This window comes from Colletes gigas, unplaced genomic scaffold (assembly GCF_013123115.1).
Source record: "Colletes gigas isolate AHSC1104 unplaced genomic scaffold, ASM1312311v1 Colletes_gigas_Sc00045, whole genome shotgun sequence".
In the NCBI taxonomy this organism is placed as follows: Eukaryota; Metazoa; Arthropoda; class Insecta; order Hymenoptera; family Colletidae; genus Colletes; species Colletes gigas.
Genome location: NW_025106674.1, coordinates 428,924 through 451,760, shown reverse-complemented (window position 1 = coordinate 451,760; position 22,837 = coordinate 428,924). Strand labels below are relative to the sequence as shown.

The following is a 22,837-nucleotide window of genomic DNA, read 5'->3' as shown; positions in this document are numbered from 1 at the left end:
AGAACAGGAAATATACCTCCTTTATTGTGCCTGATGGGCAATATGAATTTCTGAAAGTGCCTTTCGACTTATGTAATTCTCCCGCCGTTTTTCAGAGATTCATGAACGTCGCTTTTAAAAACCTCATCGCAGATAAGATCGTCTTAACGTACATTGACGACATAGTTGTGCCCGCGAAACATTATGAAAGCGCTGCTGAACGGTTAAAGGTCGTACTTAAGCGGGCAGCGGAGTGTGGTCTGGTCATTAATTGGTCCAAATGCGAGTTTCTTAAAACGCGGGTAGAGTACCTCGGGCATATAGTGGAGGGGGGGCACGGTATGTCCGTCCGAAAGCAAAACGTAGGCGGTGGCACAAGTCCCGACTCTGACAACAATAAAGCAAGTGCAGAGTTTTTTTGGGCTATCTGGTTATTTTCGGAAGTTTATTCAGGAATACGCGGCAATGGCACGCCCGCTAACACAGCTGTTAAAAGCTAATACGCCTTTCCGATTTGGGGAGGAGGAGCAGAATGCGTTTCAGTCGCTTAAGGAAGCTCTGCGCCGAAAGCCGGTTTTGCGAATATATCGGCCTGAAAAGGAAACAGAGCTTCACACCGACGTGTCTATGTACGGCTACGGGGCGATATTGCTACAGCGCGACAGCGAGGACGGCGCGTTTCACCCGGTATACTACGCAAGTGGGAAGACCACACCAGCAGAGCAACGATACCCGAGCTACGAGCTCGAGGTCCTGGCGATTGTGAGGGCCCTAAAGAAGTTTCGGGTCTATTTGTTGGGCATTCGATTCAAAATTATCACGGACTGCCGGGCGTTCGCGCTGACCATGAGGAAGAAAGACCTCTGCGTCCGGGTAGCGCGATGGGCACTTTTGCTGGAGGAATTCGAATATGCGATCGAGCACCGGCCGCGAAGCTCGATGAAACACGATGACGCGCTAAGCCGTAATCCGACGTCGAATTGTCTCGCGATTGAGAGTGAGGACAGCATCACAGCGCGAATTCGTAAAGCGCAGGAACGCGACGATGGCCTGCGGAAAATTATGCATACTGTTAGCGAGCGGGGAATCGACGGGATCATGACGAAGTGGGGGGCTCCTTCTTCGTGAGGTAGACGGCGAATGGCGTATCGTGGTGCCCAAGGACATGCAGACGCAGATTACGCGGAGAGCGCACGAAAACGGACACTTTTCCGTCGCCAAAACGGAGGCATTATTGCGTCGCGATTATTGGTTCCCCGCGATGCGGGAGAAAGCGGGGAAAATAGTCGATAATTGCGTGGACTGCATTCTTGCTGAACGTAAGAGGGGGCGGCAGGAGGAGCTGTTGCACACGATTGAGAAGAGGGATCGGCCCCTCGATACCTATCACGTTGACCACCTCGGCCCTCTTGCGTCCACCAAGAAGCGATACAGTCACATTCTGATTATGGTGGATGCATTTTCTAAGTTTGTATGGTTGTACGCCACGAAGTCGACGAATTCTGTAGAGGTTGTGGATCGGTTGAGAAAACAGGCGGAGATTTTCGGGAATCCGCGACGAATCATCTCGGATCGGGGCACAGCGTTTACAGCCCAGGTATTCGAAGATTACTGTGCCGACCAAAGAATCGAGCACGTTCTGATAGTCACGGGGGTGCCGCGGGGAAACGGGCAGGTTGAGCGAGTGAATCGCACGTTGATTCCGTTGCTCACAAAGTTGGCTGCGCCGCACCCCACGGAATGGTACAAGCACCTATCTAGAGTTCAGCAGTTCCTCAACGCCACCCCCCCCCCCCCCTCCACCATTTGAAGGACGACCCGCAGGTAAGGGAGTTGCTCGAGGCCGAATGGGCGGAAATGTTTCAGAGCGAGCGGGATGAGATGCGACAGCGGGCGAGAGAGCGGTTGCGGCACGTCCAGCAGGAGAATCGGAGGCAGTACAACAAGAGGCGAAAAAAGGCTCAAGTTTACCGAGAGGGCGACCTGGTGTCGATCCAGAGGACGCAGGCCGCGCCTGGATTGAAGCTGGCTGGGAAGTTCTTGGGACCATACGAGATAACGCGGGTGCTCCGAAACGATCGCTACCTGGCTGCAAAGATCGACGAACACGGGGGGCCGCGCACGACTTCGACGTCGGCAGACCATCTGAAGGCCTGGGTCGAAGGTGTTGACGAAACGGAGGAGGAAGATGGAACGGAGGTCGGAGAAGAAAGTGAAGAAAGCATCTGAGGCCATATGCCTCTTCAGGACGGCCGAATGTAGGAGACGAGTGTTTTTTGTCGAGTGTTTTCCGTCGTTTCGCATCAATCGTGAAGATCGGCTGAGTGATCTGAATGTGTCGACCCTAATTGAATGATTGAATGTATGAGTGCGTTGGCCATAGAGATGGAATGTTTGGAAATGTTAAGAACATTCGGGAAAGATTACCGGATGTATGAATGTATGAAGCATGGTAACGAAACGTTGTTGCGAAACGACGGGAATGTTCTGGAAGCTTCTCCGGATATGGAATCGGCGGATGTTCGGGACGAAAAGGGTTAAAAGGACGCGTCGAGAAGGCAACGGGGTCTTTGGCCGGCCGGTTCGGGGACGGTGCACGAAACGATTGTAACGTGACGGTGTGTTAACGATTACGATTAGAACGATTGTTTCGAGCCGGAGCAGTCTCCAACTTCGGTCGATGGCAAGACAAGTTATTATTTCCGGCCATATAAATTCACAGCCCAAGTGCATGCATCTTGAGCAAACAAATTCGTGCCTACGCATAAGTAAATTCCATTAGACACGCCACTTCTTAGCAAGGCGACGCGGTTTAAGGCCCTTCAGATAACGGGTCGCCATAAAACTATAAATCAGTTTCGAACCGGGAACAGTCCTCGCGCCAAGCGAGAGGGTTCTCTAGGAAAACAGGGTCCTATTGAAATCGGGACACTCGGCCCAAACCGAGGCCTCCCACATGGCACACTGGCCAACTACTTTACGAGCTTTCAAGGAGTGTCTCGAGTTACCAAACTCAGACGACTTTCTTCGCCAACAACAGGAACAGTTCCTTGCAGTCAAGGGCCAATATATCTTTCCTCAAAGAAGTTCCTCTCCTTAGCTACAATCTGTTTACCAGCCGATGCACATGTCCATGACTCCAATACATTCCGGCTGACAAAGGTCCTCGGTCGCACACACCGAGCGACCAATGCGATGCATTGGTCTTTAGGCCAAACCCATCAACAGACCAAATCACACCAGTGATTGGACCTCCAGATTCCTTCCAAAACTTAGTCGATCTTGGCATGCAAGGGGAGGTCTCGATAGTCCAATCGGTGTGCTCTAACGCGGCAGCGACCCCTGAGTGGTCCCCGTTGTTAGACACAGCCGCAACTCGACCACCCTCCCTAAGATCGACGGACCCAAATCACCCCAGTGATTGGGCCTCTCTATCAGTTACCACCTTTTGGCAATCTTGGCATGCAGGGGGAGGTCTCGATAGTTCAATCGGTGTGCTCTAACGCGGCAGCGACCCCTGAGTGGTCCCCGTTGTTAGACACAGCCGCAACTCGACCCCAAGATTGCATGTTGACCGGTGGGACAAATCTCGTCTGGTCTACAAAAGGATCTCTCTCGTGAAACACATAGCGAACAGACGAACCATCGTCATCAAGCGTCCTAGTTTCAATCGTTAGAGATCGACCACAGACGCGGGACGGTCCCACATCCATCTCTGATCCAGAAACATCAACCACATAGAAACAACCTTATCCTCTCCATCACCCTATCAGGTCGTGGAGACGCACTCGAGTCGTGGAGAGAAGATTTACAACCTTCGACGATCCGATCGGCCAACGTGACGGTCACTCCACCCTCAGTGCTGAACAACGATTAAGTGAATGTTATTTGTTTTGGTGTTTTTCTTGTGTTAATAAAGTTTCTTGTTCTCTGTTCTTAATTCGCAAGTTCTGTTTTAAGGATTAAATTTTAATTTTAATCCTACATATATTTCATATAAAAAGGTTAAAGAAACCGAAAACCATATTAACAGATGAAGACGATAGCATAAACAACATAGTACATCCCAATCCTGAATTTGAATCATTGCTCAGCCCACAAATGATGGAGTTAAAAAATAATATTTTGTATTATATAATTGGATATATTACAAAACAAATGATAAATACTTTAAATTGTACTTCTTGTGCAAATAATTTATTGTTAGACATGAATGTGGAGCACAATTATAGTGATAATTCCGAAGACTCCAAATTTGTAGATTTTTGCAATAGGGGGGGTTTACATACACCGTCAAAATACACATATAGAATTATTCTAAAAACAGAAAATGAAATTCATATACATACTAATAATTTATGAAAATTAAACACAGCCCACATTGGAAAATCTGTTATATTATCTGTAAAACGCAAATTTGCATTAGATGAAACAATATTTCCTACTCTGAATTGTGAAAATGTACATCTTTCTGAGAGGCCACATAAATTAGTATTAATTTCGTCTATTTGCAGAAAATTTATTGACATTCAATTATATTCGTATAGTACATTTGTTACGCAAGAAATTTGATTACCATCGCGAAGAAGATATCAATTGACGAAACGAATTTTATTTACGAATGAGTAGTGTATATATACATATATGTAAAAGAAATACGATAGAAGGTATGTAAATTTATCGTATTCCTTTCAAAAACCCATTTTGAATTAGATACGTAGAGCGCATGTCTGTAGAACAAGACGGCGGACTTCTGATAAGAGTAGAGAAAAGAAAGAAGTGCCACATATATAACAAAATCTAATTGATTAGGATTGTCTGAAGAAAGAGTCACTTTCTTACATAAATCTTTGTAGAATAATAGCTTTTAATGTCGTTTCTTGTGTTTACAGTGAAACTCAGTTTGTTTATTATTTTCTCAAGATAAATTAAAGATCAAAAGGATAAACCTATTATATATATAGTAATAAAATTGTTTGCAAATACATTTTTTTAGATTGGTATTTTTATAATAAAACTTTTTCCCACTGTAAAATATATTATACTTTAATTTTTTATATAACTCCATATAACTCTACAAGCCTCTTATATATATGTCGGAATTCATTAAAAAGTTTTTGTTCTCAACTTGAATGTTACTTCACGTTGTGTAAATAAAGTTATGTTGGCGCTAATCCATACAAAGAATGTCATCGGAAATGCAAACGTGCGTCTGGTTGGCGTTGACGTTTCGATGTGGCCTTAGAAGGTAGTCGAGTTGGTTGTCTGGCTACCGGAACGTTTGAAAAAAGAAGTATTCGAAAAAGAAAAGAACAGAATTAAAAGGGTTTCCAAACGGAACGGACGTGCGGGAAAATTAGAAAAAGAATCCCTGCAAAGGACTCATCCGTTTTCGTTGAATATTCTTGTTTGTTAGTAACGTGTGTGTTCCAGTTAATAGTTGATCGTTTATTTAGTTAAAAGTTTAAACAAAATGAAAAGTGACACGACAAAGGCTTGGTCGCTCGAGAGGACCCGAAAGAAATAGTCCACGAATAATTTCCGACAATGTTGTTTCTCCGACATCAGAAGTGGGATATCCTCGGGTACAAAGCGAGTCAGATGCGAATTGCGAACATCAGTCACATGAAAATATGCCAATTCAAGAGCATGATAGCGCGAATACGATGCCGCAGTCGGATGAGGATTTGCTTCGCACACTTCTGGAAGACCAAAACCAGAATTTGAGGAGTCTAATCAATGGAATTAAATCCTCTTCAAGTAAAGGACATATGTTTCTCTGCCAAATTTCGACCCCGACAAGCCTGATGCCGATCCGCGAGCGTGGTGTGCTACCGTGGAGCTGTGCTTAATCGGTCAAAACTTCCAAGGCGGAGCCCTGGTCATGGCAATTAGTCGTGCCATGAAGGGGAGTGCATCTACTTGGTTGTCCCAAGTTTCGTATGCTGAGATGACATGGTCACAATTTAAGCAACAATTTTTGGTACATTACGACTGTGTAGAAACTCCCGCAGCCACTCTCATCAACCTGTTCAATGATCGACCAAAGGAAGGAGAGTGTCTAGCTGCATATGCAGCACAGCTGATGACCATGCTCACCTTACGGCGGCAGAGTTTGTCTACAGAGCAATAGTACTGGCTCACACGGCTCAATTTGATGGATGACTTCAGAGATTAGCCTTTACAACGGGAATCAATTCAAGGGACAAGTTACATCGTGAGCTACAGGCATTTTCATTTTTGAAAAGGAAGGTAGCAGTAGCTTTACCGTCATTTACTAAGAATGGTCTGGCGGACAATAAGCATTTCAAACTCGCAAAATAGAAGCCCTAACAAAATTACCTCCTCCTAAGACTGTCTCTCAACATAGGCAGTTTATTAAACAAAATGAAAAGAATGATACGACAAAGGCTTGGTCACTAGGGTGGAACGAAAAAATGAAAATTGTGTGACTGTTTTCTAATAGTGAAAAAAAGTTGCCTTTAGGCTTTCAGATTAAGCCTGTAAAAGTTAGTTTCTGTCAAAACAATTTTTGAGGTGCCGCAAGGGGTTGGATTTTTTTCTTTTTCATTTTTAAACATATTTTTTAAAATTTATATCTATAAACTGTTTTTATAGGTTTAAAGTAAAAAATGATCCTTCACATTTCCTTTTATAACGGAATTCGTGTAAGGAGATAGTTAAAATTTTTAGTTCTTACATTTTTAAAAAAATTTCACCTTTTTTAATACTTTATAACATAATTTCATGGTATCATAAAGTGCCAGCGCAATTTGAAGTGACCTTGGGTGAAGTCATATATTATTGTCAGGAGCAAACCAATCGCATTAACATATTCGTTGCGGATTCGTAGGAAGGTACTTCAATATAGACAACACGTATTTTTTCAACCCAGTTACTGTAACATTGAATTTGCTGTTTAGATGTTATTCAGTTATTAAATTGAAAACGGCTATAAGTAATACCTGCGCTGAACCTTTGTTGTAAGTATCTACAGCAACACGTGCTGTTTCGCTACGTGCAGGACGGATTTTAACAAACGAAACATGAAACAAATGACGGTGTCAAAAGACATCATCCGCAGCGAATGTGTTAAGAGTGTAGGCATTATAAGCAAGCATGCCAATTGGTGTGGTCGTGCACCCATAATAATATAAATTGTACGTTAGATAGGTGTGAATTATCTGTTGTGTATCGCGAGGTGTGTGCTATAGAAAAATAATAATTCACTATTTCCGAGATCTTGTTGGCGAGTGTAAAAGAAAATGGAAACGCTAAAAAAAGTACAAACTAGACAAGCAGTTGAGTGTCCTATATTTGGCTGTACAAAGGACTTAAATGACAACGTTCTTCCCAGTTATGAAGATATTATGAAGTGTTACTTGTACATACGGCAGGAATTAAGAGCACTGAGCGAAAAGGAACCAACGGTAGGTGAACTTACTGACAAATTAGTTCCAAAAGTTGAACGAATATGGGTAAGAGCTTCTATTCCCATTGTCTCTCAAACTAGAGTATCACAGATGATAAAGTCATGTCATGAAAAATATAGAAATCTTTTAAAATCAAAGGGCAGAAAAGGAACTCAGAAGTATGACTCAAATTTAAACACCTTTAGAATAAATTCAAAGCAACTTTTTGATATAGCAGCCTGCAAATGTTCTGATTTTGCGAGGTGTGAATGTGAAAAAATTAAGAAAGTCCCTATTATTGAAAAAGCGTTTTTGCAAGACCAAAGATCACAGAGGCACATGGTCATATGTAGTGTTGACAAAGCCACTACTAAACAAATTGCACACAAGGAGATAAGGAAGCAAGAACAACATTGCAGAATTTTTAAGTATAGAGAAGAGAGATCGGATAATATACGAATGAAACTGGAAAGTTTAAAAAGTACAAAAGAAACCAATGAATTTGATTTAGACTCCAAGGAAGAATCCGAGGAAGAAGTTTCGCCAGTACGTCTACCATCATCGTCAGCGGTTGAGAATTCGCGTTTAGAACCATCAACCTTGCAGATGCAGATGCGTGTTAAATTGCCGTCGCTAGCATCTATCTGTGATAGAACTGAGGTTTCGGACAGAGCAGCGGCAGCCATTGCCAGTGCAGTACTTGAAGATGTTGGATTGATTACACCATTAGACAACACCAAAGTAATTGATAGGATGAAAGTAAGAAGAGAACGAAAAAGGAATCGAGAAAGGCTTACTGTGAAATCGGGTCATGAAACAGATGAGTTACAGAATCTTAGAATTAAAGGCTTCTACTTTGACGGAAGAAAAGATCATACTATTGTACAGGAAAAAAAAGGAACCAAATATTATCGTAGAACCATCTTAGAAGAACATATCTCTTTTGTAGAAGAACCTGAATCAAAATATTTAGGTCATGTTAGTCCGGAATCAAGTACTGCACTTAACATTAAAACCAGTATTGGTTCTTTCTTGCAGAAAAAGCAAATCAATATTTCAAATATCACAATAATAGGATGCGATGGTACTGCTACAAATACAGGGAGTACTAATGGAATTATTTCCCTGCTTGAAAAAGAAATGGGAAGACCCCTGCAATGGATAGTTTGCCTCTTTCATGCAAATGAACTCCCTTTTCGTCACCTCTGCAGATTTTTAAGCGTCAAATCTACAGAGCCAGCGAGATATGCAGGAGATATAGGCGACAAGATTGGTAATTGCGAAGAACTTCCGCTCGTTAACTTTAAACCAATCGAAGGATATCTGCCGGATATACTAATTGTATTAAAAGATTTGAGCACTGATCAAAAGTACCTTTTGGAAATATGCCAGGCAATTTCTAGTGGTATATGTTCTCCTGATATAGCAAAAAGGAACCCAGGTAAACTTTGTCATTCACGATGGCTCACAACTGCAAACCGCATTCTCCGTCTGTACATTGGTAGTGAAAATCCTTCAGAAGAACTCTACATCTTGACTGAATATGTAATGAAAGTTTACGCTCCCGTCTGGTTTAATATTAAGCTCAAACCGTCTTGCGTTCATGGTTCTCAGCATCTATGGAGACTGATCAAATTGTCGCGATACCTTCCACGGCATCTTTGGATATTATTGACCCAGTGATCCAGAGGAATGGCTATTTTGCTGCTCCTGAAAATCTTCTTTTAGGGCTGCTTACAGATAAACGCAAAAATATTCGAGAATTGGCACTTCGACGAATCTTGAAGGCAAGAACCATTCACAATGAAGGCATTAGGAAGTTTAAAATTCCTGTAATCAACTTCAACGCTAATGACTACGTCGATCTAATTTCATGGCATAATTATGAAATCACTGAGCCTCCGATGATACAACAATTTGAAGAAGATGAACTACGACATCTGGTAGAAATAACTTCAGAAAACTGTACGGAAAAAGATCTGCCAATCAAGTTTTCACAGTTTCCTTGTCATACACAAGCGGCAGAGAGGATGGTGAAACGCGTAACTGAAGCTTCATCTGCTGTCTGTGGAGAAACTGCAAGGGATGGATTCATAATGGCTAAGATCGAATCGCAAAAATTGATGTCTTCTTTTGAAACGAAGAAACAGTTTAAATTAAAGACATATCAATAAAAAATTTCATGTTTAATGATCTAATTACATCTAACATTTTCATTAAAATCAATTTTTTCATTATTATTTTGTGAATGAGAAAATAAAGAAATCTTTTGAAATGATACTTTTTATTAGCTACTGCCAATCCTTCTCATCTAAGATTATCGTTAAAATGTATTAAGAAAAATTATCTGGTGGAAACAAATGGCAAATTACTGTAAATTACTGAAAAAATCACGAAAACCGCACACAATCAGTTAATATTAATTTTTGAAAGGCTTGCGGCACCTCAAAAAATTTGTTGATCACGTTCAAACTTTGGCAGCTTAAATATCATTTTAAAAGACAACTTTTGCCCACTATTAGAAGCCATGAACAATAAAAAAATATTTTGCCCCTATATTTCGTTCCACCCTATATGGTCACCCGAGGGGACCCGAAAGAAATAGTCCACGAATAATTTCCGACAATGTTGTTTCTCCGACATATATAGTGACTCTCAAAAATATTCGGACACTAAGTGTGGTTAACTTTATGGCTCAATATTTCGGTTGTGTATAAATCAATCACCCTGGTTAATTTTTCTAATAATAAGTCATTTATTAATGATGATAAACATATACCATTTATCTACGAAATTCACATACATGTGGTGAATGAGCGGCGTGGCGCGTGAGTGTGACCGTGCGACGCGAGGATAATGTAAACAGGTGTTAGTTTTTAAGACGGGGACCCGGTTGGAGAGGCAGTCATCGCCCTGCACCGAAGCCGAGCACTTATAAACGTCAGTCAATAAACCTATCTTTTTTGTTGTTAAACATCTGCTCCTGCCATTTTATTCTATCATCAGGGATTCCCTTGTATATCCCCAATCCGCAAGGGCAAGAATCCCACATACATTGTAATGCAGAAATTTTCTAAGAAAATAATGCCGTATTTTCTGCTCACAAAAATATTCGAACACGTATTATATTTCTCTGCTTATGTCCTTCTGGTAACGCGCTACTCCAATGGAGCAAAAACATGTGTTTACAAACAGCATTTAGAAGTACCTTAGAAGTCCTTGTACTCCTCACTACTCAGTAGCAAATGTGACTTTGCCCAGAATGAGTCGCAAAGGAAAAAATACGACATTTGATATGCGACAATTTGTTATTTTCCATCGGGGAAAGGGAAAAACTTATTGAGAAATTGCAGCCATGCTTCGTATGAGCAAGAGTACAGTTGCGGATATCTGTCGACAATTTCATATCGAGAATCGCATCGAGTCTATCCCGCAAATTGGCAGACCAAATCTTCTAAGTACTAGGGAGAAAAATAGAATTATTAGAAAGGTGAAGAAAAATCCGCAAATAAGTGCTCCAAAAATAGTTAGTGAGCTATTAGAAGAAAGTTCTAAGGAAGTGTCGGCCGAAACAATTCGCAGAACGCTTCGGCAAGCTGGTTACAACGGCAGAGTAGCTAGGAAAAAACCGTTTATTAATGAGATTAATAGGAAAAAACGAATAAGCTTTGCAAAGGAGCTAATTTCCAAGGATGAGTCATTGTAGAAGGGTGTAATATTTGCCGACGAAAGCAAATTCAATATCTATAATTCCGACGGAAGAGCTATGGTGTGGCGAAAACCGAATCAGGAATTCCATTTCAAAAACACAAGAGGTACGGTGAAACACGGAGGAGGTAGTGTAATGGTTTGGGGTTGTATTTCGTCATATGAAGTTGGAAGTTTGGCGTTTATTGACAACATTATGGGTAAAAACGTTTACTTAAATATACTTAAAAACAATTTAGCTCAAAGTGCTGCAAAAATGGGAATTAATAATACATTTAAGTTCTACCAGGACAACGATCCCAAGCACAGGGCACGCATTGTACAAGAGTTCTTATTGTATAAATGTCCCAAAATTCTTCATCCTCCACCACAATCACCGGACCTTAATCCTATCGAAAATTTATGGGATGAATTGAATAGGAAAATTCGGAAAACACCGATTTTTTCAGAAAATGAATTAAAACAAAGACTCGAACATGAATGGGCGTGTATAACTACAGAATATTAAAAAAAAATTATAAATAATATGTCAAACAGGCTAAAACTTATTTTAAAGCAAAATGGTTTCGCCGCGAAATATTAAAATTATGCTATAATATTAAATAAGGGATAAAAATGAAAAGTGTCCGAATATTTTTATGAACCAAAAATGCAACAAAAATTTATTTCTTGCCGTCGTATTTGTTTGAAAAATTGCTATATGTATTTAGAGCGGAGGAAGTACTTGGGTTTTGTAAATGTCGCGATGAAGATGGCAGAGGTGTTGTAATTAAAGTCTCTGTGGTATAGTCATTTTTATTAGATAATTCCTGTAATTCTAGTTCTGAAACTATTGCGAAAGTCCGGGCCTTGGCTATTGCTTGATTATACGGAGTTAATTTATTTACTGTTGCTGCTAAACTTTTAAAAAATAGTTCGTTACTGTCATCGATATTTCTATTTTGTACAGCATAATTCATTACTGTTTCGGATGCCATATCTGATTTTCTTTTTTTATTATTTTTAGATTTATTGGCTATTGCGTGTATATTGTCTGGGTTGGGTGATGAAATTTCGTTGGAGGTTAAATCAGTAGTTTCCTGTGCAATATCATTTACTTCTACACTTAAATTACAGGCTATATCTAGTGATGTAATGCATTCCCTCTCTTTGAAATATGGAATTAAAAAAGACATTTCGTCCTCGAATTTCCATTTTTTTATTTTTGTCGAGGCCTGCCCGCTGCTGGTGTCCCTCCTTTTTTTTAGGGCTCTACGAAAACAGTCTCGTAACAATGTCCATTGCTTCTTGCAATCTTTAGCTGGAAAGATGAAATAAAATTAATAATTACCACGCATATAAGTATTGCAAACTTAATATATGTATATAGTGTTTTTCAGATTTTTAGTAACTAGAGACTCATACAGAACAATAGCATTCAATTATCGATTAGGTCATACGACTGTATCACGTATTGTAATTGAAGATTGTGATGCAATAATTACACATCTCATGCCAGAATGTATGAGTGTACTCAGTCGAGAAAAATGACTTGAAATAGCGGATGAATTTTGGAAAACGTGGAATTTTCCTAATTGTATTGGTGCGGTGTGGCAAACATGTACATATTTTTGAACCACCTAACAGCGGTTCTCTGTACTACAATTATAAGAAAACATTTTCTATTGTATTATTGGTTTTGGTAGATGCCTATTATAAATTTATAGCAGATGATATTTGGTCAAACGGAAAGAATAACAATGGCGGTATATTGAGTAACTCAAAATTAGGAAAGTGTCTTGCACTGAATAAGCTCAATACGTATATCAGAAGATAAAAAATTACCAAATACTGATATTGTGATGCCTCGTGTCATTGTTGGCGATGAAGTCTTCCCCTTAAAAAAATTCCCCTTATTAAGACCGTATCCCAAACCGCAAATTCATGATCCCGCTAAACAGTACTATAATCGTCGACACTCACGAGCGAAACGAGTGTCGGAAAATTCATTCGGAATTTTAACACAAAAATTCCGAATATATCTACGAACAATTCAATTACACCCGCAAAATGTTGACAAAATTATTTTAACGACCTGTATTTAACATAATTATATTTTATCTTCCCGCGATTTTCGACCATCGGATATCGGCATGGAACCTTTAGAAACAACCATGCAAAATCTCCTTCTGCAAAGTGGTAGCAATACTTCAACCGCATTTTATATAAGGGAAGTATTTAAAGATTTTGTTAAGAATGTATGTTTTGTGTTTAAACTCCGCCGTACAAGGCGCACGCAATATTCAATTGTCTTGTGGGGTCGAGACTTATGGTCTCGTCCGCACGAGAATATATGGGAGCATTTTCCCGACAAGTTGCGAATCCGCCGTAAGGCTGCGCGCGCAGCGCAGCAGGGCGAAAGCGCGTCCTCCCGAAAAAGCAAGGACGCTCAGGACACTGCTTTGTGAGAACTCCGCGAAGAAGCACCCCAAAAAGAGAAAGATTTAGACTCCTGGTTTTCACGACAAAGACTTGTACGCCTTGCGTCTAATAAAGTACTAATAGTTATTGTTATTGTTACGTACAACGTGTTCAGTTATTTTGAATATCCATGTCCGTAGTCGTAGGGGTGGGCCTACGTACGCACGCACATAATTCGTGGAAACGAACCACGTGCATTAAATAAGAAGTAACCCACAACTGGTGACGCCGACGAGTCTTTACCGTCGAATTGTCGAGCAACTGAACGAGCCAGATCAAGGATCCAGAGGATCCAGAGCAGGAGGGTGCAACTGACGCCATGGGACGCACGTGTTGCTGGATCAGCGTTCCACATCGTGGGGACACCTCGGCGTGCAGCGCAGAGGATAACGTGGACCAGGACACGGGGAACGAGTTCCGGCCAAACGGCAAAAGGAAGCAGAGGGCTGCGTGGAGCGTCAGGAAAAGCGTGAGCAAGGTGAGCTAAGGGTATCAAGATGGCGGTGAACAACGCCACAAGCGACGGCCATCTTGGAAGCGTCGATTCGTACCGCGTCCCCAAGATCCCGAAATTTTTTCGCGACGATCCGATGCTATGGTTCTTACAAGTAGAGGCTACATTCAATACCGCGCGGATAACGGATGCGAGAATGCGGGTAGATTACCTAGTCGCGGCGTTAGATCCGGAGGTCGTATGCTCCATTAGGGATTTGCTAACAGGGCCACGATCGGACGAGATATACGATCTTGTAAAAGCGCGTATTATGTCTGCGTACGCGGCATCGGCGGAAAGCCGGCTCCGGCAGTTATTGAGGGGGCAGGTTACGACAGAAGGGAAACCGTCGCAAATATTATATCGGTTGCGTGCCCTGGACGACGGTCGATGCGATGACGAGGTGATGCGCTCTATTTTCTTGGAGCAAATGCCAGAAATGGTGAAAACCATTTTAGTAGCGACAAAAGTAGCGAAGTTACAAGATCTCGCGGAACTTGCGGATTAAATATTCGAGTCCACTGCACAAAGCAGTCACGTCGTCGCATCGGTCGATGTGAGGGATCGGTCGAACCGCGATTCGATGGAGGCGAAGCTCGACAAACTGACCGACGCGGTATTAAAGATGTCGGCCAGCTTCGAGCGCCTTGAGAAAGCGATGTCACGGTCGCAGTCGAAGTCACGGAAACGCGGGTTTGCCGGTCGTTCGAGCGAGCGAAATCGAACGGCTCCGACGCTAACCCCCGCGGTGTGCTGGGCCCATAGTAAATTCGGGGCCGAGGCATACGCGTACAAGGACCCCCAAAATTGTACGTGGCCGAAACCGTCACCGCGGACGGAAAACTAGAGATACCTTCCCCCGCGGGGACGGGGTGTGAGAGTAGTAAGTCAGTATTAAATTCAAAACGTCTCCACGTCCAGGACAGAATTTCGGGACAAATATTCTTAATAGATACGGGTACAGACATCTCTCTTTTGCCTGTAGCCAGGAATTGCAAGCCCGTGGCCAGCGGTCTGCGGCTCTATGCCGCGAACAATACGCGTGTCGACACGTATGGCGATTCGACACGCACCATTCAAATCGGTCTACGACGACCGATCACATGGAACTTTTGCGTGGCAGACGTGCCATACCCGATCGTAGGTGCTGATTTGTTGACGCACTTGAGAGGGCGTAAAATAATAGATTCGCTGACCAAATTGCAAATTCGGTGCACGACAAAGAACGTGAACCACGTCTCGACGCACACCGTTGATCGCTCATCGGGAATCACGGGCATATTACTCGAATTTCCGGAAGCGACGGGAATATCCCAAGCAGTTCCGCTACAGGAACGTGGGGTATTCCATTACATTCAGACCAAAGGGCATCCGGTTGCCTCGCGCGCTAGGCGCCTCGCACCAGACAAACTCAGAGCAGCTAAGCTGGAGTTTCGACGTCTGATGGAGGCTGGGGTGTGTAGGCCATCAAGCAGCCCGTGGGCCAGCCCCATACACATGGTCCCCAAAAAAGATGGGGAATAGAGAGTGTGCGGGGATTATCGCGCGTTAAACAACATTACAGTTCCGGATAGGCATCCCTTACCGCACATTCACGATTTTTCAGTAAATTTACACAAAAAAACAGTATTTTCTTGCTTGGATATTCATCAAGCCTACCAGCAGATCCCGGTAGCGCCGGAGGACGTTCCTAAAACCGCCGTGATTACACCGTTCGGCTTGTTCGAATATTTGGCAATGCCGTTCGGGTTACGTAACGCCGGTCAAACGTTCCAACGGTACATGAATCGCGCCCTCGGCGACTTGGAATTTGCATTCGTATATGTAGACGACATACTTATTGCTTCCGCGTCGAGGGAAGAACATATCGCGCACACGCGGACAGTCCTTGAGAGACTTAACAAGTTTCATTTGAAAATTAACGTCGAAAAATGTCAATTCGGGGTACCAGAATTGACGTTTTTAGGCCATCTAATTAATAGAGAGGGTTACAAACCGACACCCGGAAAAATTGACGCGATTCAGAATTTTGTGAAACCCAAGACAATCGTCGAGTTGCGTCGATTTCTTGGAATAATAAATTTTTATAGACGGAGTATACCTCATGCCGCCACTCTCCAAGCACCCTTAAACGCGTACCTTACGCAGTCGCGGCGAAAGGATAAAACGAAAATTAATTGGTCGGTAGAGACCGAAGAGTCCTTTTGGAAAGTCAAGGAAAGCCTTGTAAACGCGACCTTGATAGCGCATCCCTCGGGGGACGCCGAGACGCGGGTGGTCACAGACGCATCCGAATTTGCAATGGGGGCAGTGTTAGAACAGAAACTAGAGGATACGTGGAAACCTCTGGCATTTTATTCAAAGAAATTCAATCCCGCTCAACAGAGGTACAGTACCTACGATCGGGAGTTGACAGCAGCTTATTCTGCTGTGAAACAATTTGAGAATTTCCTGGAAGGACGCGAGTTTAAAATCGTGACGGATCATAAACCGCTTATATATGCATTTATGCAGCGCGCTGATAAGGCCGATCCACGTCAGGTGCGCATGCTGTTGTATATAAGTCAGTTTACGACCCAGATCGAATTCCTTCCAGGGGTCGACAACATCGTGGCCGATTCAATGTCGCGCATAGAGTCCATAAGACTGCCCACGGACATTGAGCTGTGCGAACTGGCGTAGGCACAAGAGAGTGACGACGAGTTGGAGAGGATTCGAGACGATGTCAACCATCCTCTCAAACTCGTGCGGCTTATGTGGGATCCGGCCCACACGCGATTGTATTGTGAACAGTCCGGCGAAACTGTGCGCCCTTACATACCCGGTGCCCTAAGGAAAAAAGTTTTCCATTTGTTTCACGCGCTGGCACATCCGAGCGCGAAGGTAACGGACAGGATAATTCGGCAAAGATACGTATGGCCGAATATGTGTCGCGACGTGACGAGCTGGTGCAAAAATTGCATTCCGTGCCAAACATCGAAGGTCACACGCCACGTGCGGAACAATCCGGCACCGTTCGTGGCACCCGATGGTCGAAACGACCAAATCCACGTGGATATAGTAGGGCCATTGCGGGAATCGGTCGGATATCGGTATATATTGACCGTGCTATTCACGTGCCGTTACGTGAAATAGGGGCGCCAACGGTGGCGAAAGCATTTTTTGATACCTGGGTGTCTCGTTACTTAGCCCCCAAGGTAGTGACAACTGACCAGGGGACACAGTTTGAGTCCCAATTCTTTGCGTCGTTACTGTCGCTCATCGAGTGCCAACGAACGAGAACGAACGCATATCACCCGGCATCCAACGGGATGATCGAGCGGTGGCACCGAGACCTAAAAGCGGCGTTCATGTGCCACGCGTGTGAGACAAATTGGTCACGGCAACTTCCGACGGTATTGCTAGGGTTGCGTTCGCGGGTACGGTTAGATACCAACGCGTCGCCCGCGGAATTCATGTTCGGTACGACTATGCGCATCCCGGGGGAATTCGTCTTACAAGTAACACTACCCAACTGATACTCACCGATTTGAATAAAATTTAAAATACTTATTACACTCCGAAAAATATTAAATACGTGTTTTTTTGTTTCGGCTAAATACGCTTTTTAGGGGTAGAAGGCACCCCTCAACCTCTGGAGATGGAAACGTTTGTGGCTAATTATTTCTTAAAGGATACAGTTTCTGAAACAAGTACTAGATCCAGAGTTGTATAGTTCAGAGTTATGCACTTGATGGTGTCCTTGAAATTGACCTTCAAGTCGATTTTCAAGGTCAATTAAATTTGGAAATAATAAGTCGGACTGACCGGATTTAGCAGTTGCCGGACCTTGAACGCATCCTGTATTTATAATCAGTAATTTTATGCGATGACTCTAATCTGTCTTCAGAATTGATTTGTTGCGTTATTTTCCCAAAAAAGGAACAATCAGACGGTATGGGTAAATAGGCTCAAATTTATAGAAAAAATATGAAGGAGAAAAAAAGTTTTGTAAGTAACTTCGGAATAGAAGTAAAGATAAGAAAACATGAAATGTCACTCGAATTGTAAATTGAACGTTACATTCATGCTATATTAGAAATTTTCATTTTTTTTTAACAGACTTCGAAAAGGGGGAGGTTACCATACAGGGTGTTCGGCCATCTATAGTAAAAATTTTAATGAGCGATAGTAGAGGCCAAAATAAGACGAAAATCAAGAATACCAATTTGTTTATGGAGGCTTCGTTAAAAAGTTATTAACGTTTAAAGTTCCGCTCGTACTGAATTTTTTTCTCGAAAATGCGCAAGATTTCGGGGATATGTCCATTTACCAAAAATTATTGTAATTGATCCCCGCAACCGAAAATAATTTTTCCAGAATGATTTGAAATTTTTAAATTTAATTGTTAATAACTTTTTAACGAAGCCTCCATCAACTAATTGGTATTCTTGATGTTCGTCTTATTTTGGCCTCTAGTGTCGCTCATGTAAATTTTTCCTAGGGGTGGCCGAACACCCTGTATATATTTTTTTTTATTTTTATTTTTATCTTTATTTTTTTTATGCATGCATGTATGTATGTACGTATGTCCGGCGGTTACGGCGAAACGGCTGGACCGATCGGAACGAAACGCATTGCATCTTGTAGAGTATGTCTCCCAGTTGGTCCCCCATAAAAAACACTTTGCATTTTTCACTCCATCAGATCTACTAAGTTCTCTTCCAATTTGTCTCATTGATTGTCCGCGACCGTACATTTCCCATGCACGGTTCTGCTCCTCCACGGATAATTTCGCACCACTTCCCATTATTGTAGAATCAGAACTACGAGTGACGATATCGCAACGACAAAAGACGAGTGACGATATTGTAACGACAAAAGACGTTCGTCTATTTCCAGTCTGATTCTACAACAATGTTTTATTAAATGCGTGTTTTCGTTCCATCATTTTCACGACTATTTTTTGTGTTATTTGCATTTAGGCTTACAATCATAAACTCTACTTTCTACGAATTTACTTTGGATCTCTATTATTATATTATCGAAGCATTGTTAATCTGTAAAATTTCATAATGTCATTAAACCCAAAAAATATTTTAAAGTTATTATGCCTCACTTTCGAGGACCCAATGTACAATATAGAATCTAAAATAACAGATGAAGAAAGATCATTCGCTTCTCAACTTGCAGATTTGATCAAAGACGCTATTAATTTTGATATTGTATGTAAAGAGACTTATGATACTTTGAATTATACTGATGTTAGTGTGATTCCTGATGCTGTTTCAGTTGAAGATAATACAGAAGATGTTTCGGAAGTTATGCAAGACGATACAAAATTTCGAGAAATTGTAGACATTAATTATAAGAAGAGGGTAATTGAATTTTGGCGATCTGGACAAAAGAAAAGAAGGAATATAGAATCAGTTAAAAACCGATTTAAGAAAGTTATAAATGTAACACAATTGTACCGATGGGAAGCACAAGTTGCTGAGGGTGGGTCAAGAACAGATAAATTGTTATATATCTCTCAATACGTTCTAGAACAATTTAACAATGCATCTGATCGAAGCCTACCCATTCACGATTTAGATTTAAAGAGATGGGCCTTGAAAGCAAGAGAGGTAGTTCATTTGCCTTCTCAATTATTCACGGCTTCATCAAAATGGATATACAACTTTAAAATACAACATGGAATTGTTTCAAGAAAAATAAATAAATTCGTGACACAAACGCATATTTTAAATAAAGCAGAATTATTGGAACAATCTACCAATTATGTGAGTCAAGTTAAACTTGCGATAGGCTTGCTAGGGACAGCAAACGTTTACAATTCAGATCAGTCAGGGTTCAATTTGGAAACACATGCTGGTCGTACATTAGCCTCAAAGGGTTCTTTGAAAGTGGAGTGTCTTGCTCAATCTTTGAACTCCTTGACTCACAGTTATACAATACAACCTTTAATATCTGCCGATGGTACCCTGAAATCCCCGTTATTAATAGTTCTACAAGAAACAAGCTGCCGTTTCGGACCGATAATACAAAAGTCAATGTACAAAGCAGATAATATCCTCGTCTTCGCCACAAAATCTGGAAAATTGACATCCGACATTGTTATTAAATGGTTTGAAGATGTCTTCTTGCCTAATACTGGCAAGAAGTCTATTTTGTGTTTGGATTCTTGGTCAGGACAAACAGAAAAGAAATTTGAAAATATAGACAAGGATAATAAAGAAGTAAAAATCCTTACAATTCCTGCGGGAACAACTGGCTTCATTCAACCATTGGATGTCTACGTATTCAGACCGTGGAAAAAATTCCTGAAACAATTTTCGGACTTAATTCTCTTATACAATTATAATAGTAACCTACATTTGAGGAATAACATCCTCAAAATTCAATCATTAATCCACACTCAATTTTCGTCACCCTGATTCCAAAACATGATTAAATATGCCTGGTGGAAAAGTGGATATATTCAAGAAAAACCAGATAGATGTGAAACGCCTGTCGATTTCTGTTTAAAGAATTGCGGTACAGTCTGCAAAATCTGCAATAACATTGCAGTAATAAAATGTGCGTGGTGTACTAACTCTCTGTGTATGGAGCATTTTTTTGCCATAGAAGATACAGCTATTCCTCATTATTGTCATGAATATAAAGAATAATGCCAATTACCATGGAATTTATATTCATAGACATATGTGAAAAGAAATTATGAAATCGCCTTCACTGGCTGGATCTCGATCACACATCTTACCTTATTTGAATGAATAATCAACTTTTAATTTCTTTATTGATCGAATTATTACTACTCTTGCCTTAATTGGTTGCATCAATAAACAATTTTGAATTACAGAAGCTTGTTTCATTTACAAACCACCAACGCTCTGGCAATGAATGTAAAATTTTACGCTCTATCGATTCTCGGGATGAAAAGCAAAATACTCCCTTTGATAAACGAAATGATTTTCAAATGACCTTGAAAATCGACCTCAAGGTCGATTTCAAGGACGCCATCAAGTGTATCACTTTAAACTGTACAACTCTGGATCTAGTACTTTTTACAGAAACTGTAACCTTTAAGAAATAATTAGCCACAAACGTTTCCATCTCCAGAGGTTGCGGGGTACTTTCTACCCCTAAAAAGCGTATTTAGCCGAAACAAAAAAACACGTATTTAATATTTTTCAGTGTTTAATAAGTACGTCAAATTTCATTCAAATCAGTGAGTATCAGTTGGGTAGGTTTACTTGTTAGAGGGCGATTTCACCCCAAACCCGGAGATGTTCCTCGGGGAATTCAGAGAGTACATGCGAGCTGTAAGGCCAGTACCAGTGGTACATAGAAATAGAAAACGTGTATTTAGATTTAAAGAACTACGTGATTGTACACATGTATTTTTACGCGTGGGCGCGGTAAAACAGCCGCTAGAACGACCGTATACCGGGCCACACAGAGTTTTAGAAAAGATATCGGACCAAGTTTACCAAATAGAGATAAACGGGGTGGCGCAGAATGTATCTGTAGAGCGGTTAAAACCCGCGTTTTTCACGCCCGAAAATATTGAAGTACAACCGCCCACAGTAACCGAAAGGTTACAAGTAGAGTCCGCGCCTTCCGCGAGTACGCCAAATAAATTAAGGACGTACATCAATAAGAAACGCGTGCAATTTAATAAATAAGTAGATCTAAGTAGATGTAAGTAAATTGTAAACCAAATACTGTAACCAAACCAAATAAAGAAACCAAAGAGCGCTGTTACTCGGGGGGGAGTACTGTGGGGTAGAGACTTATGGTCTCGTCCGCACGAGAATATATGGGAGCATTTTCCCGACAAGTTGCGAATCCGCCGTTAGGCTGCGCGCGCAGCGCAGCAGGGCGAAAGCGCGTCCTCCCGAAAAAGCAAGGACGCTCATGACACTGCTTTGTGAAAACTCCGCGAAGAAGCACCCCAAAAAGAGAAAGATTTAGACTCCTGGTTTTCACGACAAAGACTTGTACGCCTTGCGTCTAATAAAGTACTAATAGTTATTGTTATTGTTACGTACAACGTGTTCAGTTATTTTGAATATCCATATCCGTAGTCGTAGGGGTGGGCCTACGTACGCACGCACATAATTCGTGGAAACGAACCACGTGCATTAAATAAGAAGTAACCCACAGTCTCCGGTATGGCGCGACACCTGTGTCATGTACTTTTCTCTAACCGCGTGATTCTTCCTTCTGGCTCGAGCACGCACAGCGATCGGACGTACCAGCGATGTTCCAGGAGCGATCATACAGTTACATATTGTGAGAGATCTCGTGCAATATTATATTATATATATATATATATATATTATTCAACAGATTTTTTTAATACTACACGAAATTAACTACGTAAAAATATGTATCCTCATAAAGAAAAATAAAATATATGTAATTATATGTCACTTACCGGTTAAATTTATAATTTTCCCAATGTCTCTCCAAGCAGCTTCCTTTTTCTCACTGTCGCTGTATCCTCTTTCTTCCTGATTGTATAAAAAACTATGTTGTCGCACCAACTCTATTAATTTCTCGTCTCTCATACTTTGCGATTCCGTTGCGCCCGTGTTTGACGTATTCATTTTTAACTGAGAAATTGTGTTTTTCGAGGGTGTTCGCGGTTTATATAAGTTCTATTACGTTGCTATTGGTTAAAAATGTTGGAGATGGGGCCCTTGACTTCGAGGTCGCCCAAATCCAAACATTCTGTTAAAGAATACTGATCTTTACCTGTCCGTACACGCAACGTGCCTGAACGTGCCGTAACATAAGA

The 22,837-nt window shown here is 41.5% G+C and overlaps 1 protein-coding gene across 1 annotated transcript; it reads right to left on the bottom strand.

Annotated features, from left to right (window-relative positions):
• Positions 1-11,456: 11,456 nt before the first annotated feature.
• On the bottom strand, positions 11,457-22,607 carry LOC122403162. The gene is made up of 3 exons (XM_043406516.1): positions 22,475-22,607; positions 11,824-12,399; positions 11,457-11,488 (listed from the first exon to the last, which is right to left on the bottom strand). Exons 1-3 carry the CDS (start codon positions 22,605-22,607, stop codon positions 11,457-11,459), a joined length of 741 nt encoding a protein of 246 aa, XP_043262451.1.
• Between the last annotated feature and the right edge of the window lie 230 nt (positions 22,608-22,837).